General features: G+C 35.2%; 1 protein-coding gene across 1 annotated transcript; it reads left to right on the plus strand.

Annotated features, from left to right (window-relative positions):
- Positions 1–10,953: 10,953 nt before the first annotated feature.
- On the plus strand, positions 10,954–18,057 carry LOC141436118 (uncharacterized). Its single transcript, XM_074098976.1, has 2 exons — positions 10,954–11,071; positions 11,150–18,057. Exon 2 carries the CDS (start codon positions 11,162–11,164, stop codon positions 17,183–17,185), a length of 6,024 nt encoding a protein of 2,007 aa, XP_073955077.1. The 5' UTR covers positions 10,954–11,071; positions 11,150–11,161; the 3' UTR covers positions 17,186–18,057.
- The last annotated feature ends 2,411 nt before the right edge of the window (positions 18,058–20,468 follow it).

Below are 20,468 nucleotides of genomic sequence, written 5' to 3' on the forward strand. Positions count from 1 at the left end.
GATGATGATGATAAAAAAATAATTAACTAAAAATGTTCAGTTTTTCTTCCGTGGATGTCGTAAAAGGCGACTGGATATAGGTTAAGGTATACCGTAGGCGACAGGCTAGCAACCTGTCACTATTGTAACGTTTATGTCAAACTGAAAACCTAAAATTGCTTCAAGTGGCTCCGAAACGGTAACGTTTCGTGTGCTCTGCCTACCCCATTTCGACTGCCGCAACGTACAGTAATTTTCGTTTTTTTTCATTGTGCCATTCGTAAGCGAATTAATTGTATGAAACTTTAAATTGACCTCCTATAAATAATATATTTTGTAGTTTCGATACTGTATGTTGCCACAGTTGATTTGGGAGTACAGGCGTGATGTTTGTTGTGTCAGTTTTAAACAATAAACTTGTAAGATTTTTAGTTCACTAATTTTTACGACTAGCTTTGCTCGTGTGAACCATTATGTCTAGTATTTGTACTGAATTTCCGGAATCTCACCTACGAAGTTCCCAAAAAATTCAATGTGGCCACGCGGTCGTCATTTATAGTCTTCGAAAGATCCCTGCAAAATACAACGTCTCCAGGGTTAACAGCTGAGAGACTTTTGCCCACCGCGGGGCTTATATAAGTATGAAATGTAAATGGTAATTCTAATCTGAATGGTACCCATGGCCTAAATTATTCTCAAATCCAAAACTGATGTCACGAGTAATGTTAGTTTAACGTAACCTATCTACTGCACTCACCAGGGGAGACGTAAGGCTTGGCTACGACCGTACCTTGACTATACGCAAACGGCGGCGCATCGAGCGAGTTCACTATTCATTGCGCGGTCGATATGCTCACCGGACAACTGTTGGTTAGAAACGCGCGTAATGTATTAAAAATCGCTCATCGAGTCGCCAGTAGCGCATTCCCGCCAAGGGACACGTTAGCGGCTGTGGCGGGTTGATTTACGAAGTGAGCGGAAACACCCGAGCACAACCGAGTCATTTATCACAATGTTGCAATGATCGAAACTGGGATAGCTAGCACAAGGTTACCTATCGTTTGACCGAAATGTGCAAAGTAAAGTAACGTTTCATCGACATATTGATTACTGTAACAAAATGGCATCTGGTGAATTGACGACCGACAGTTTAAAATGTTCTTTTGGCAACTGTTATTGGCAGCGTATTTAAGTGACTGCGGTTCGTGATGTTTTTTATAAGTACCCACAAAGCCGCAATATTTTCGTTATTTCAAGAGTGCATGAGAGGAGCGTGAGTTAGATGTGTTTTCAAATGCAATGCCTCGCCAATTGGTGTGCACAACCTTAATGCCATACTTAACACCACTGATGACACATAAAAAATCCCCTGATTGCCCGTAATAATCGTTTTATATAACCGGCAGTGGTAGAGGCCAATTATTTCCAAATTAGTTGGTTCTCTGGCGCTTCGCAGGCCGCTGCCGGGGCGCGCTAACTTCGCTTACTCGACTCGCGCTTTGTGGTCACTATTGTACCTAGCACTCCTCGCGTTGCTCCTCGTCGTACTAAATTGTCCTTGCTGTGAACTGCATCATCTGCTGAATTCTGCTTACCTACGTACGTACGTACGTGAGGAATCCGGGACAATATCATTTAATATCGGTGATACTGCTTTATTATCTTAAACAGATTTCACTATGAGGATACGTAAGCTATATAACCTATCGAATTATTAACCTACAAACTGAGACATGGATGCACTAGCGCTACGTGCTGCTGCTTAAGTAGCAAAGTAGAAATAAGCAACCTGAGATATGTATGCATAGGAAAATTTGTGTCTAGATTCGTGTCCAGCAGTGGTGTAGGGGTTATAGCACGCAGCACGGAATGCTGAGGACCTGGGTTCGATTCCCAGTGCTGGTTTCTTTTTCTGGTTTTTCTGTGCATCCATGTCTCAGTTTGTATTTTCGATATGGTTTCACGGGATACCCGTAAAAGTAACAAATTTGGAGTTGAAATAAAAATACAAAAAGACTCCAAAAAACCAACTATATGTATAACCTAACCAACAAAAAGTTGGAAAACCGTTCAATATCTCAAAAACGGCTGAACCGATTTTGATGAAACGTCTAAGAACCATCGCTAGAAAATCTGCTTTCAAATAAAAAACTGCATTCAAATCGGTCCACCTGTTTAAGAGCTACAGTGCCACAGACAGACAGACACACAGATATACAGACACACATAGCGGTGAAACTTATAACACCCCTCTTTTTGCGTGGGGGGTTAAAAATCAATGGCCGTTGTCAGTTTTGATGCTTTAATTGCTTGCATTTTACTATTACGAGTATGAACTCAACGTAATATAATTACGCAGTATCACCGAATTACTAAATAGAGAGAGAGAGAGAGAGAGAGAGAGAGAAACATTTATTTACACATATTCGATACACATAAAAATACATTAGATGGAGAGAAAAAAAAAATAATAACATCGAATAGTATAAAGTGGACCCCACTCAGCATACTGTTACGGCAAGCCGCAACGCTGTTTTTCAGTGGGACCCATTTAAAAACTAAAACATATAAAAACACAACACACTATGACGACACGAACGCCAGCGGAAGGAAGGATAATCCAATCACCGATAATCCAAGGTTTGCCCTACAAATACTCCTCTAATACAATGTTCGGTCGCATAAAGCGATTCAAGTTGCACATGACTACACAGGTAATCGTTCCTGGGAAAATAGCGAGCTCGTTGGCGCCACGTGCTTTGACCGCGGGGAGCATGCCACACGTACGCCGAAGGAGTTAAGTCAGGGGAGACAGCGATTTTATTATCATATCATTCGTATCACTCATTCACTCACAACCCTATCAAAATGAGAGCGCTTAGGTTGTTTTGCAAATAATAATAATTTATTTATAATAGTATAACAATGAGTAAAGTATTAATAACAATTAATTTAAATAAACCGTTTCAAATGTACGTAACTGGAGTTTTCTTTTCTTGCCATGTTCTGTCGGTGTGTTTGAGGAGGAAAGAAAGTAAAACCGATTCCAAAAAAAATAAAAAAAACTTTGAACCGTCTATAAAAACCGTGAAAATAATTTTCTACTACTTTGAAGTCGGTGCCTCAGCACGAGCCAGCAGGAGTGATAAAAGCCCAATCATTAATGTAGAATGTAGGTGAGGTAGACAACTACAGGTCCACTTCGGTAATTTTTTTTGTTAAAATTTTTTTACTTATTTGTAAAAAAAATCTTTATTTCTCACTTTAATAAGTAATGTTTTACTTATTTTGTTTTCAAAGTGCATCTCACAACGATTCCATTAAGCCCAAATACGGCTTGGTTAGGTACATTGTTTTATAAAGTAAAATGGTCAAAAGAAGCCTTGTAGTGTGGTACTCTAGAAATCTGATAAACAACTTAAACTTCAACTTTCGGGCATTTTTAATTTGGTCGCCATCTTGAATGGCTCCGGACTCCTAAAGTTTTAAGTTACTTAAATAACAGAGTTTTAGACCACTATTGTAGATTTTTTTCCTTTTTTTTGTAAGACAGATTTTTTTTGACCAATGAATTTTTCCTTCAAGTATTTTTTTTTAGCTTCCTTCCAGGTGGCGTTAAAAATGTCCACCTGTATACAATTGTCAATATCAACAAACGCGCAATACAAACATTTTCACAGTGCACAGTGACTTGCAAAAAAGTACTAACCTAAGTCATCAGCTTATAAATTACTCCAACGGGCCGAGACCAATTTCTCGCTGGTCCTTTGTCCTCCGAGTTTACACACCATGAGACGTGCCTCATCGCCTCCAAGACTCAAAGCCTCAAAAGACTTACGCCTCAAAGACAATGCAATTCTTGGATTGAAATTGCTCCGGTTTAACGGAATGCTTTGCGGGATATTAGCGCTTTGTGGTGGTGATTTTAAGTTTTATTTCGGGTAGTCTTTTCTTAGACAAGGAATGTGTTAGGAATTCACAACTCCAATCGAATTAAGCTTGAGTTCAGTTTAAAACGACAATTTGAAAAGATTAGATATATGAAATGACATGTGGGCGTTGATGATAGCGTGTTGGTACTGATAGAACAATGGCCAATAATTGGTTGATCGAATCTGAAACTTATATTTTTCTGAAAGATATTTCTCAATATTTTGATACAAGTATACGACATGGTTTCGATTAGTTTGTCAAAGAAATAATCTTATAGAAAGAACCCAAATGAAATGGATGACAGATTAAAAAATGAACAATACAAAAATAATGATACTTCTAACAATTGGAGAATTAATAAAAAAATACTCGAAATAAAATAAGGGCTATTTGATTTTTTATTGGTAAAATTAACATAGATGAGAAAGTTTGTGAAGATGTTTGGAAGGAAGGAAAAAAAATATAAAAAGAATAGTCTAAAAGTAGATACAGTGTTGAAAGTTGTTTCAAAATAGGAGTCCAAATAACATGCGTACCAAACACATGGTGCAACGATGCTGTTTTTCTTCCATGAGACAACACAAAACATATAACCTAACTAACCCAAAACCCCATTTTGCCAGTGAAAACCAAACCAAAAATACACAGTTTAAATGTTGGAATGTAAAGTTACTCAATCAAGTATTAACAGCTGATCGGATTTCAATGAAACTTGCCGTACAGACACAAACAAATATCTGCATTGACACACTAGGATATTTCAAATATCGGCAATGCGCTCTCGTGCGTTAATATTTTAACTGACATAAGTATTAACTTCTGCAGTGTTTATGACAAAACAGTGTAACTCGAGTTACAGTGTTTTTAGTAACACCGATAAATTTGCTTTTCGAACCCTAATTTATATATACATGCTTGGAGTAATTTAAATTTACACTGAAACTCTTAAAACCTAGGGTCCTGATTAGTCTAAACACTGTATCTCCAGCAAAAAGCACGTACCTAAGTGAAAACAATAGCCGTCACATTATAAAATCATAATTATCTTTAATTATGATGGTAAGTAGGCAGACACCATCATACCACTAATGATCCACCGATTTCAATCTCCTCATAACGCAAGATGGCTTCTTTAGCCTCGAAAATATTCCGACGCCTATTTTGCTATCCCTACCTTAAGGGATCAAAAGTAATAATCGTCTTTTGTTGCTGACCTTTCATTTAAAATACCTGTTCTCGTAAAAAAACTTGGAAATAGGTGTGTCGGGGGTCATTAAAGGCAACGAGCTGACTCTCGGGCGCAGGTTTTATTGTGGAAAATTTTCACTCGACGGCTTTTTTTCGACGACCGTTTTCCAAGGTAGGTTAAACATTCATTCGAAAAAGTTCCGGATATTTTCCGTGCCAAGTGCGTGCGTTCGACATATTTAAGTCTAAAAATGTCGCTGTAGGCGTATTTAAGACGGATTTGAGTTTTTTAGTGTAAGCGCTGCTTTAGTTTTTTTTTAATTAAAATACTAGGCTTTACCCGCGACTCCGTCCGCGTGGAATTCGCTATCCCGCGAGAACTATGCAATTTTGCGGCATAAAAACTTTTTTTTAATCTAAATGGGTTTAGCGGTTTACACGTGAACAAACAAATAAAAAAAAAAAAAAAAAAAATTCGACTGCTTTAAAAATACTAAAAAGAAGAAAACAAGACGTGGTCTAGAACTATGTTAAGTAGATAATTTAAACTTCAACAGTCGGGACCCATTAGATACTAAGAATTTTTTAGCTGGTCGCGATTTGAATGGGTCCCGACTGTTGAAGTTTAAGTTATCTACTTAACAGAGTTCTAGACCACGTTTTGTTTTCTTCTTTTTAGTATTTTTTAATGCAGTCAGGTTTTGATTTTTTAAATTTATTGTTTTATTTTTCATACTTTTTTGTATATTTCTGTGAAAACGGTAAATAAAAACACATGGCTTGTGTATATTTTTGTAATTTGTTTTTAAATCCCTACTCGATAGGTTTAAAAAAAAAAAAACAATTTGACGTCAAAAATCCGCCATTTAATCCGACATTGTCACTATAAAAGTTCAATCACTCAAAAACGGCTGAACCGATTTTGATAAAACATGTTTAAGAACCGTCGCTAGAAAACCTACTTTCAAATAAAAAAACCGCATTCAAATCGGTTCACCCGTTTAAGAGCTAAGAGTGGTCAAACTTATAACACCCGTCTTTTTTTCCGTCGGAGGTTAAAAACGGCTAGATCAATACCCATAGAGTACCCACTGAAAAAGTTATGTTCAAATATTAAAACAAAGTTTATGTGGTGATACTGTTTTTATGTAGTCTTTCTCATTCCACATTATCGAACAAATATTGTTTTATTAAAAAAGTAAAACTATTGCCCGCGACTTTGACTGTGTAGATTTTTTTTATCGCTGTCCCACAGGAATTATGCAATTTCCCGGGATAAAACCATCTTTTGTCCGCCCCAAAATTTTGAACTATCTGCATATCAAATTTCATACAAATGTGTCCAGATAGACAAACAGAGTTAGAATGGAAATAGGATAACTGACCCTTTTACGCTAAAAAGAGAACGTAATAGATTTTCCAATATTTACCAATAAGGGTACGTTCTATTGAAGGTAAAAATAAGTGAGTCAGATTGTACCTAGTAGGTTATCACCACTTAAATTAAATTTTATTTGTCATTTGGTTTACACAAATGTCTTGCTTTAAGTCAAGACTTGGTGAACCTACTCCGGCTAATTGCTTATGCTTGCATTATTGTTTCAAAATTCAGTTTATGCTATGGTTACGTCTGTTTTAATGGTTAATTCGGGTTTTATCTGCCGAAATTAATTTGGATGGAGCGTAAAAAGATAAAGATAAGCAACGGCAAAAAAATCGGAAAAAGTCAAAAATTAAGAGAATTTTTATTTAATTATAAAAGCATGTACATACATAATCATCTATCTAGATGTTTATAATTTTGTAAGTCATTCCGTGACGTCCTGCTTTTAAATAAACTATACCTATCTTCTACGTTCAGTGGAAGTGTAGGTATTGCTTCCGATTGAAGATTAGCTTATATTTTAGTCATATTACTGTGCTCAAATATTTGTGTGTTCAAATATTTAGTGATGGGTTGTGAGTTTGTATACATAGGTTCTTATTATTACATTTAGTACGTCACCATCTGTCAGTGTCCAGCATACAATATTTCAATCTTACAAACTAAAAGTACCTACATAGAGTTGATTTACGACTAAAATAAAAATTTACTAAAAAAAGATTAGGACAATATCAAGAAGTTATAGCTCATGTAACAAATTTTATGTATCAAAATGATTGTATTCTAGAATTAAGTTCAAAATAATCAATAAGAATAAAAGTATAATTTTTTTAACAAGTTTTTTTTGCTTACTGTACCTGTATTGTCATCTAAACTACATTTCCATACCAAGCTTCGAGTCGATGTCAGACACCATTGAGGGATGCTGTCCTACGGAGACGATCCTGGATGGACTACCATGATGTTACTGCCTGATTATTACGAGTATATTGTCACCAGATTTACATTATAATGTATGCCAAATTTTAAGCCAATCTGACCACTGGAACTGATCTAAATTTATTTGTAGAATTTGAGCCGCACATACCTACATAGGTACATTGCAAGTTAAATAGAAGCTTGTAAAATTTAAAAACTCTTTAGTGCATTAGTAAAACTTTCGCAGTTATAAATAGGATTTAATACCTTTTCCTTTGAGCCAAGACGTGCCGTTAAAGTGAGAAATAGGTCGGATTCCGATACAAAAATGCGTACAGGATGCGGCAACAATGCAGGTCGTTAGACACAAGAGCGGCGTGCAATTTGCTAGGATTCTTAGAGTTCTTTCAAAGACTTTCTACAATACCATCCTTAGAAGGAAGACTCAAATTTTTTAAATTGGGGGTAGCACTGCTTTAATTTTAAAAATTGTTTGAAATTTGTCAATTTATAAATATTATAAGAAACTACCAACCTATTATTATAATTAAATATAATTATTGAATTAACTCTAATTCGGGTGTATGATTTGTGCCGTGGCGGCTTAGTGATTTAATATTAGCCCTGTCAAGCAGAGGGTCGTGAGTTCAAACCCGAAGGAAAATATCGTGAGGAAGCTTGCACAAACCTCCGCAACAATTCGAAGTATGTGAAGTTACTAATCTGCACTGGGTCCGCGTGGGAACAACGAGCCAAGCGCTCTTATTCTAAGAGGAGGCCTGTGCCCAGCAATGGGACTTGTATAATGTCGGCGGCCGATTGAAAAATCCACCAGATCACGAAATTCCTAGGCATATCGTGAAATGGCGCCATTTCATGATATGCCTAAAAGTTGGCGAGGCATATCACGTGCGATGTGCCTGAGAAACAATACAGCAGATCGATGGCGGCGTTTCATGATATGCGTAGGAATTTCATGATCTGCCTAAACGTCACTAGGCAAATCGTTAAATGGTGAGTTTTGAACGATATGGCGAAAGTCACTTAGCCAATTTATGAAATGGCGCCATTTCACGGTATGCCTAGGAATTTCGTGGCGAATTTTACGATCGGCCGCCGACTATAGGCTGGGATGATGATCATTGTTATGTTAAATTCATATCGTATACCTATTTAGTTTTTTTGGTCAATTTTGACCCACTAGTCTGATTTAATTAAAATTTGATGCATGTAAAGAAGCCACAAAACTTAGTACCTATTCAAATTTAATTTTTTCTTAGTCGAAGTTTCATTCAAATTAAATAAAAGGAAAAGACAGAGTTTTGCTAACACGTTCGTTAAACTACTCCTTGAGATGTATGCACATTTCCACGCAAACAAGTAGGTACACATTTTTTTCAAAATACGTACTAGGTTGAGCTACAAAGCAGGACGGGTAGCTTAGTTTTACCCTGCCTTTCGCCGAATTCTGCCTTTAATTTTATTCGGTCCATGTAGTTATAAGTACTTCGTTTTTTTTAGCATTAGAAAGAAGGTAAGCAATCTTGACGTGTCTTTTTATTGAAAAACACTTTTGAAAAATAAGTTACAGCAAATATGTAACAATTAGCAAGGGAAAATAATGATCATTTACATTCATTTGGTGTCATAAGTAATAGTTAATTGTTTTTTAAAAACGTTTTTCAAAAGACTCTTCAAGATTGTTTACCGTTTTTCTAATGCTAAAAAAACGAAGTATAGCTGAAGCGATTTCGAAACCTTCATCAACTTTAGCATCAACGGCGTGAAGGATAAAAAGATAAACGTCCTTTTTTTCACACGTAACTAGTCACTCAGTGTGACGGAGACGACCGGCTTTTATTTATTCAAGCTTAATTACAATTGTCCAATGTATAATTTTTCGAAAATATACTATGTGAAATACTCTTTAAAATTATATTAAGTACTTATATTATATGGCGCCGTGTTTAAATAGTAAGACAGCAAAGCATAAACTTTTTTTTCAAATGTGGGTATGCTTTTAGTTGAAAAATATTGCAATGAGTCAAAAATTACAGGAGTAGTTCTGTTATTCTACACAATTAAATGAAGTTTATAATAATTAACTGAATCTGGTACTTATTAAAATTATGAGTACTACAGCCGTGGTGGCCTAGTGGTTTGAGCTGGATAGATAGAGGATCGCGGGTTCAAACCTGGGCTCGCTTCTCCGAGTTTTTCGAAATTCATGTGCGAATATATATTCGAAATTAATCATGAGATTTCCGATGAAGGAAAACATTGTAAGAAAGCCCGCACAAATCTGCGAAGCATTTCAATTGTGAGTGAAAAGTTCGAAATTCGGACTGGGCCCGCCCGGGAGCTTGCCTCAAACCCCTTAATTATGAAAGAAACCTGTGCCCAGCAGTATAACGAACATGGACTGGTATAATGATGATGATGATGGTTAAAATTGTAACATACTCGTATATATGTATGTAAAATCCTTATTGTACAAAAGAACAGAAACAAAATACAATCGACAAACTTTGAGATACTTGTAAAAAGGTACGTGTCATTGTCTCTAATATTTATTTATTCCTAATTGAAGTTATTATCCTTTTTTAAATCAGTATTAATATAAATTATAGCCTGACGTGATGAGGTAAAAAAGAAACAAACAGGCTCACAAGCTTTGTAATTTATAATATTAGTGATAATAGTGGGATATTTTAACACAATGAGCAACTGTTAAAAAATTGTATTACATATCTACTGAAACGGGTCTGTCTTGATCTCATATGACTAATATTCTTTGACAAGTTCGATCGTTTTCAAAAACACACAGAACTTCGTTCGAAATTGCATTATTAATTTAATGATTATAAAGGTACTTTCCACTAATAATAAAGTATACAATCGATCTAACGACGTGCTTCACCTTTGTGACAATTTCTACATCGTCACATTCATGACAAAATAAATATTTACCAATTTAAAGCTGTACAATTGATATTAAACCTTAGGGCGGCAAAATAATTCCACGGTCAACTTCACAATATAATACTTTAAAATACAATTCGAAGCATGAATTAATTCGCCATTGTAATGTTAGTTGGTTTTAATTAGCTGTGCACCTTTTGCTGTTTGGATTTTACAATGGATTAATGCGCGGAGAGAGATTTACCTATTGTAGCGTCCCCCACGCTAGACAAGGTAACTAATGCTAAGCCATTTAAAACAGATAACATGAAATTTCTTTTCCTGTAGATTCTTTACTCATTATAATGGAAAGCAGCGCTACTGCGTCAAATGTTTTTAACATTTTTGCAGTAACTAAACTCTTAAATGCCAATTTACTCTAATATTTTAAGTTTTAACGAGATAAAACATGACAGATTTTAAATAAAACATAACAATATAACTAATGTTTTCAAAATATGTAAGCATAATTAAATAACAAAAATATGTTCCTGGCATTAAAAGTTTATTTAACATCAAATAATGTAAGAACTAAACGCTTCAAAATAACGAATCTTCATACCCTCGCGGTATTTTCTAACACAATATACATCACTTATTTTATTTTTACGACGAAAGCAGTACGCTTGATTTTAATTTATTATTTTAAACATAGTTATTTCACGAATAATTATGTTATTCCATTGTTTTTGATTGTTAATACGCAAAGTAAGTACATATACATTTAAGTAAGATTACTCGATAATTTTTAAATTATTCCCGTTATTAACAGTTTCTGTTTTACAGAATCCTTTAACAATGACCCTCACGAGCCCAGGGGGTAGCCAAGGACGTAAAAGCAAAGAAGGGAGCAATGACGAGAGCGATATCAGTAACCAAAATTTGTCACTTAGGAGGATAAGGAAAGTGAGACGACGGTTACCTCAAAAACCTTTAATTGAAGATGATGAAGCGGCCGCTAAAAGTAAGATTAAATTTAGAGCTTCTTCACCTAAAAATATTTTAAGTATTCCACAAGACTCCGAAGTAATACACTCAAGAGTGGTAATACCTAATAATCACAAATTCTCAGACAAAATGACCTCCATGCTTAAAACTTCTCCACCAGAAGCTAATTTACCCTTACAAAGTTTACAAAAACCTGACCCACTCGCTGAGAAATATGCGCGAGGACTATTGAAACTCAATTGTAGTCTTCCTCTGTTGAATAAAAAGGTATTTATCGATGATTGGTCTGCACCGCCACACAATCAAAGTTTTCCAATACTTTTCATTGAACTATCAATGATTAATAGAAGTTTTAGTAATATAGCTAATTCTACTGCGACATCGGCGCACTGCGAGAATATCGATCTTGCATCACTTTCGGTGTCAACTATACTCAATGACAGCTATAACCCTTCCATTTCAAAAATATTGCAAAATGAAAGTTTTGATGCAACATCCTCATGTGTTCCTTCAACACCGCTAATTCAAACTATTGATCCTACCACCAGCTCTGTTGCGGTTTCACCGCACGATGATAACGTTGACCCGGCATCTATTTCCGTTATATCAACACCTGACGTGAAAAATGTTGATTCTGCGCCCAATTTAGTTGCACATACACAGTTTAATCAAATTTGTGGTTCTAAAACAGAAACATTTGATCCAGCATCTAATTTTGTTGCATTAACACCGTACAGTCAAAGTTTTAGTCCCAAAGTTGTGAATTTAGATCCAACATTCAACCCAGTTGCGATAACACCATGTGATCAGAGTTTTCAACCTATGTTTAATTCCTCTGAACTGGCAGCACATACGTTAAGTGTTGATTCAGCATCATTTTTTGTTGAATCTAAGCCACATCATCAAAGTAATAAATCAGAAGAAAGTTTTGATTCAGCATTCAAACCAGATGCACATGCGCCGCTTAGTCAAAATATTGATCCTATCTCCAGTTGTGTTGCTGTGGCGTCTATATCCATTGCATCATTGCTCTTAGAGCCAGCAACTAAAAAAAGAAAAGCGGCATCCAAATCAGTCGAAAAAACATCGCAAAATCAGAGTAATAATTCTGAAACGAAGAATATTGACGCAGCATCCGAGCTAGTTGAACACATACCTCTAAATCAAAGTAGCGATTATAAAACCAAAAATAATGATTTAGTTTCGAAAACAGTGGAACATAAACCGTTACGTCAAAGTGTTAGTCAGAAAAATGAAAAAATTAAGGCATCATCAAAATTAGCTGGAAATATACTGTCAAATCGGAGTAGTAATTCTGAAACCAAAAATAATGACCCATCATCCGAACCAGTTGAACATATACCACTTAATCAAAGTGTTAGCAATAAAATCAAAAATCTTGATTTGGCATCTAAATCAATTAAACATAAATCTCTAAACCAATGTGTTAAATTAGAAACTACAAAGGGTAAAATAGCATCCGAATCCGCTGTAAATACATTGTTAAATCAAAGTAATAATTATGAAACCAAGAATGTTGACGGAGCATCCAAACTAGTTGAACACATACCTCTAAATCATAGTAACAATAATGAAACCAAAAATAATGATATAGTTTCGAAATCAGTTGCGCATAAACCACTTAATCAAGTTGTTAATCAGAAATCACTAAATCAAAGTATTATCAACGATACAAAAGTTTTTGATTCAACATGTAAATCAGTTGAACATGAACCTCTAAAAGAAAGGGTTAAACTGAAAACTAAAAAGAGTAAAGTAGCATGCAAATCAGCTGGAACTACACCGCTAAATCAGAGCAGTAATTTTGAAACCAAGAATGTTGACGTAGTATCCAAAGTAATTGAACACATACCTCTAAATCAAAATAACAATTCTGAAAGCAAAAATATTGATCTAATATCGAAAAAAATCGAACGCAAACCGCTAAATCAAAGTGCTACTCAAAATAATAAAACAATTAAGGTAGCATCCAAATTAGTTAAAAATACACCGTTTAATCAAAGTGATAATTCTGGAACAGGAAATATTGATCGTTCATCCGAAGCAGTTAAACAAATATCACTAAATAAAAGTGTTAGCAATGGAACCAAAAATCTTGATTCAGCATCTAAATTAGTTAGTTATCATTTTTTCAGTCAAAGTGAACTAAGAACTAAAAAAGACAAAATAGCATCTAAATCAACTGGAAATACACCACAAAATCAGACCATTAGTACTGAACCCAAGAATGTTGACGCAATATTCAAACTAATTAAACAAATACCTCTAGATCAAAGTATCACTCATAAAACTAAAAATATTGATGTAGTTTTGAATTCACCTGAACATAAAGCGTTAAATCAAAGTGTTAAACAAAAAATCAAAAAAAGTAAGGCACCATCCAAATCAGGTAAAAATACTCAACTAAGTCAGAGTAGTAACCCCGAAAGAAAAAATGTTAATACATCTTTCAAATCAACTGAAAATACAACGCTAAATCAGAGTACTACTCTTGATACCAAAAATATTGACTTGACATCAAAATCAACTGGACATATACCGCTAAATCAAAGTATTAATCCTGAAACAAAAAATATTGACCAGGCATCCAAATTAGCCGGACATACATCACTAAATCACAGTTTTCAACCAATGTTCAATTCTTCTGCCCTCACATCAAACAGCCAAAGCATTGATTCGGTTTCCATCTCATCTATTTCGTGCAGTCAAAGTAGTTTTAATCCTGATGCAAAACCTTTTGTTCCATCATCCCGTTCTATATCACAAGTAGTACCGAGCCAAAGTTTTGAGTGTACTTCCCAATGGGTTGCAAATTTACCATACAGTGATTGTGATGATACTGCCTCAATTCCAGCTATGTCAATTTCACACAGTGAAACGAAGCCTACATACAGTTCCGTTACACGTAAATCAAAACGTGTTGTACTTAACCGTCATAAACAAGGATTTGTCCCAAATGCTGATCCTACAGCACCTGCATTGCACAGTCCAGACGATCAAGCATCTCACAATAGTAATCTTGATTCAGCACCCAATTTTGGCAATGAAACGTCTGAACTTAACTCCAATAATGTTGCACACACTCGTGACCTTGCGTCAAGTACTACACTGTCAATCCCCCAAGATGAAAACGTTGAGCTGAAAGACCACTTTTCTGAGCATACACCGCTTAATTATAGTTTTGATCCAGGTTGTAATTCTACAGAACTCTCGGAGCTCGATCAAGTTATTGAAGTTGAAGATAATTTGGCTACTCATACAACTCACAGTCAGAGTTCTAATTCTGCTGAACCACGGACGTATCCTAAGCAAGTTTTTGATCCAATATTGAATTCCATCGCACTTTCACAGTACCATCAAAACTTTGGGTACAATCTAAATACTGATTTAGGAACAAATCGGGTTACATCGCAAAATCAAAGCTTTGAGCCGACAGTAGAATTTAGCGAAAGTATATCAAAAAACCAAGATTCGAATCAAGCATCTGGTCTCATTGCTCTTCCACGGCAAGTAGGAAGCGTTAGTCACGCGTCTTCTTCTAATAAGCATTCATTAAAAAACAAAAATGTTAAGCATGCAACCAATTATCCGATACCTACACCACAAAATCATGTATTTCATTCTGTATTGGACATTGCTAATGAGTCATCGCGCAACCAACGTTTTTATAGAGCATCTGATTCTGTTGCAAAAATACCTCAAAATCAAAGTTTTAATCCTGTGTCCAATTCCATTACACATACAACTCATAACCAAAGATTTAAACGTGCATCCTATTCTATTGACGGTTCCTTGCATAGTCAAATTGTTCATCCTGTATCCAATACTATTCCACATACATCTAATAGTCAAAGTTTTCGTCCTGAATATAATTCTGTGACTCGTCAAAATTTTGATTCAGAACCCGGTTTAAATAAGCCTCTATCGAACATCCAAATGTTTTTTTCGCAATTCAAATCTGTTGTTTCATTGCACACTCAAAGTTCCAATCCAGTTCCTGCACCTGCTGATTACACGGTGCCACCACCGCCGTACAAAGCTTCCCGTTTTGCTAAACTATTTCGTCAAGATTTGCATCCTACATCGAATCTTTCATCACTGATACAGCATAGCCAAAGTTCTGAATCAAAACCTATCGAAAACGAGTTAATAAAAAAAAATCAAAAATTTAATTCAATTTCCAATATAGTTGCACCACCGCAACAACATGATTTTGATCCAGTTCCCCACCCTGCAAAAAATGCACAGCAGATGTTAAGTCGAGCACTGGGTTTTAATGAACAACCATACCTCAATGAGCCCGCTTTGGCTGCTCCGCGTAATCAAGGTGGTCCTTTATCGAATTTTATTGCCATGATACAGCAACCTAATTTTGATGATGTACCATTGCCTGCTGAAAAAAATAATTCAATACCTCATATTGTTGCACCACCAAATAATCAACATTTCGATCCAGGATTAAAAACCACACAACACTCTCCTCAAAATAAAAGTTTTCATCAAACAGATAGTTCAAATGAACAGGCATCGCAAGATGCGTCTACTTCTGGTGGCGGTTCACAAAGTCGAGGATTTGATCCTACGACAAATTTGCCAGCGCTAACTCAGAACACTGAAAATTTTAAGTCAACTGTCAATAAGAAATCTAGTTCTGCAACGCATACATCAAGCTCGAGTAATCAAAATTTGAGTAATAAAGCTGTTGAACCTCAGAAAGCTCAATTAGATTTAGCAAATATGCCCAAATTTGTTATACGGGTAGAGCAGAGCGCAAATTACGAACAGGTATCTTCTTTTAATGCTTTTTCACAGCACAATGAAACATACAATTCAACATTCAATCCCGTTAAAATCCCGCAAAGTCAAGATCGTGACAGTCCTGTTACATATTTACAGGAAATACGTGGTGTTAAATCAGTATCTCATTTAGAAACGCCGACTGATTTATTTGGACTAATAGTGCATACTCAAAATATTGATAAGGCACATTGTTTTGAAGGACAAACACAAGAAAAAACAAATGTAAACACAATATCTACACAACCATCGGAAAATGAAAAAAATATGCCGCCACCTGGGCATGGTTTTAATCAAGAACCATCGCAAGAACAAAATTTAAACCTAAAACCTAGTTTTTTTGAGCATCCACCGCCAAATCAAAAATTTGATTCAGCACATGATTTCCACCAACAACCTCCGGAAACACAAAATTTGAGCCCGAAATCTAGTTTACTCAAGCAGCCACCATCAAATCAAAATTTTAATCCTGCACACGGTTTTCATCATAAACCATTGCAAAGTCAACCTAGATTTTTCAGGCATCCACCGCCAAACCAAAAATTAAATTCGCCACATGATTTCCACCATCAATCATCAAAAACACAAAATTTTAGCTCAAAACCTGACTCTTTTGGGGAACCACAAATAAATCGTAATTTCGATCCAGCGCGTGATTTTAATCCACAACCATCAAATAATCAAGCACATTCACCGTACAATCAAAATTTTGATTCAACAACTATTCATAATAAGCTAGTACCGAACATTCAAAGATTTTTTACAGCATCTAATCCTACAGCAGCACCGTGCGATAAAAATCAAATTTTATATCGGGATTCGAATGAAAACAATAATTTGCACATATCAAAAGAACAAATAACTGAACTCCAATCGTTAGAAAACTATTTATCTTTGTCTAAAGTTGGATTTCCAAAAGCGAGGATGTCAAATCAGGATCCCAATTCATTCATTGATCAAATATGCAAATTAGATGATATAAATAAACATTCAGATAGTATTTTGAATCTAGAATATGGTTTTCTAGAGACTCGACCGTGCATTAAGCTGTGTTAAACAACTAAATGTTGTCGCCTTGCATAGGTACACAGTCCATGTATGATGCAAGGCGACACGTAGTATTCAGCGTCTTGATGATCTACAATTCCCTCATTCGAATTTTAATAGTTGTAGCAAAGAATTTAAGGTGTTTATGTTCTATTACAATCTGTAGTAATTTTATGGTAGTGGCAACATGTTACATATATACGTTATGATGATTCCATAGAAAATTTTCTGAAGTGGTTAAAAGTAACCTTGCAAAAAATGGACATGTGCTGGTAGAATGAATAGTTTTATCTTAAGCTAGGTATCATGTTAATACTGTATACATTTTTATTTTAACTTTTGTCTTGTATTCTCAAGGGCAAACTATGTAGGTTTCCATGCAAAACACTCAAAAAATTATGTTATCATGGCATTTATTACGTCGAAATAAGACCCTGTGATATTTTTGAATGGATTGTAACTGGTTTTGCCTTATTTTTATATTGTTTCGCAAAACTTGTATATATAAAATTTGTATTGTATACATTTAATGTATAACATTTTTATGTTCAATTTAAGTTGAAGCAATCAGTACGTTTAATTATTACGATTTCCAGCAAAATAAGTAGGTAGATACCAATAATAATATAAAAAGTTTTCCAATGGTGCGTATCTTTCGAACATCAAAGGAAGTCGTTTCTTGTATGTAATTGTAAAAAAAATATTTCTATTTCTCTCGCTCCAGACAGTTAAATAGAATTTTTCAATCTTTATCTTATTCTAGTGTAATTTCCCTTCACATTTTTGTTACGATGTGTATAGAAACAAATACAGCGAGTTTAGTTTATTGCTATTTTTTTAAAATGAAAGAGTTGATTTAACATTGTAATAGGTCTATTGTTTAGGGATTTTATATATATATTTTTTAATTGTTCTTGAATTATGTTGTTACATTTGTCTAGATTTTTTTAAACTCTTCAATTGTTTTACGCTTATTTTCTTTTCTTCTTCTATTCTTTTTAATGACTATGAACCTAATAAAGCAAATGTATTTGTACATAAAAAATACTTTATGAAATGTTGTTAAATAAATTATAAATTATAATGCGTACGTTTTTTGTGATCAGTTTTTGATCATGATTGTGGCAAATTTACAAAATACAAATATACAAAAATCTAATATAATTTATTGAAATAAATAAATGATTATTGATATTTACATGTAAAAATCTTTTAATGTTTTTAATTTTGACATAACCCTGAATTAACATATCCCATGAACCATAACAAAAACGTCCCAAATAATCCTTTAAATTATCTAAAGAATGTTAACAAAATCCTGTTTTTTTTAATATAGCCTAGCCCACATGAAGGCTACTGATTACTAATACGATACAAGTTGAACATAGAACACATACAAACAGTTTTTGTATGTTAGTTGAGTCACAAGAAGAGATTATTTCCATACAATGTTTTATTTTATTTTCGTATTTCAATGTTTCTCCAATTGTATCGTATTAGTAATCAGTAGCCTAAATATGGGTTAAATTATTATACATGTTTTTTTAAGCATCCTCTACGTGTGTGAAGACTGCTCTTATTTCATTACCATGACAGTCATTAGGTACCCAAGTCTGTGTTAAAAACTGAACACCTAAAGTCAAATTTACTGATATGGAACTTATGCACTTTTTCTAATTTGGAACGGAAATTAATAGTTTTATACCTATGGGCATACCCAGGGTGGGGGAGGGGTGGGGTGGGCAGCCCCTGCTTATATCTATTTTAATAAGTTATCGGCTGTTATATTCACAAATAAGGTTCTGGAGTTATCTGGGTGACACATTGTTCTCTCGTGTTTTTAAATCAGACATTGTTATTTAAAAAAAACGTTAACCGCTCCTTATTATAATCTATTTTATTACATGGTTTTTCTTTGTTTTAAAATGCAAAAAAAATTAAATAGGTAGTTCTTTTTTCGGCTCATCATTTGACTACTGTTCATTTCTTTTGAATCCGCTACAAGAAAGCTAAGCTATGCCACAGCTAAATGAAGGTCCCAAATGGTTGTCAGGAATTTGTGCGGGTGGTGTGTTGAACTCGTCCGCGCCTAATTCATTGACCAAAGCAATCCAAACTATATTAAACACTCCACATAGTTGCCAGACACCTAAATTATAAGGTAATGAACTTGAATAGTTTGCACGAGCTCCGGAGATAATTAGCAAATTAAATAGAAGGCTGACTATGTTGGTATATTTATAAATTAAATGGACCTGTAATAACTTCACTTCGACGTGAAGTTAAATTTATTTATTTATTTATACAGTACATCCACATCATCATCATCATGTAAGCCATATTATAAACTATTTACAGGTACTTTATTCCGATATACATGACAATTACGGAGCACTGTCATTGACCATAAATGCGAGATGTCCATTATAATGTTAAATTGATAAATGTTTGGTTTCAGTACGTTCAGTTAAAAAATATATTATATAAAAATATTACAGCTATGTTTATACTACGACACTTTACACGGTAGGTAGGTACACTAAAGGTCACAGCTCATTAGAGTCACCCGGCACCCGAACAGCACCGCCTCGACTTTTGGTGTCCACCCCGGCCGTGGGCGCCGCGTTGACAACGAGTAGACCTTGCGTGGTCAACGAGTGAACGCCGCGTAGTCCACGAATTTCCGAGTAATCTATTATGAAATGAGGGTGGGGAGCGCCGCGCCGACCGTGCGCGGTTCACGCGAGGCAAGCGTATGAGCAGCGAGCTATCACCGAGTGGTCTACTCGCCGTCCGCGCATGGACATTGGATACCTCGCGAGCGAGGCGAACCGGTGGCGCTACTGAGTTGATGTAGTGAGCGCATGCCCATACAAATCCATATAAAGAATACTAACCGCTCGCGGCGAGGCGGTGCTGATCGGGTGCCGGGTGGATCTAATGAGCTGTGACCTTTTGTATCGCTGTAGAAAAGCAAGTGTCACGCATGTATACGCAAGTATAATGCGTGTATACACTGAGTGTACCGTACAAAGAGTCACAATCTGTTTGAGTCTTAATATTGTTATCAAAGTTAATTTATTTATTTTTTTACTAAAGCGCGTCAAAAAGGAGGTAGTTTTTTTAGTGCACCTTTGATAGTATTTGATTGTTCAATCTTCGTAATTGAGATCCGTTGGATTAAGAAGAATATCGGGCCCCAAGATACAGGCTCAGCCTAGTTTGGGGTCCACTGTATACTACTAAAAATGTAATATTGCTTGTGTGTATAATAAAATTTTCATTTTCATTT

The sequence above is a fragment of the Choristoneura fumiferana genome, chromosome 16, assembly GCF_025370935.1.
Source record: "Choristoneura fumiferana chromosome 16, NRCan_CFum_1, whole genome shotgun sequence".
Classification (NCBI taxonomy): Eukaryota; Metazoa; Arthropoda; class Insecta; order Lepidoptera; family Tortricidae; genus Choristoneura; species Choristoneura fumiferana.

Excerpts from the sequence above, each read along its gene's own strand:
- LOC141436118 (XM_074098976.1), top strand. The coding sequence starts at position 11,162 with ATGACCCTCACGAGCCCAGGGGGTAGCCAAGGACGTAAAAGCAAAGAA.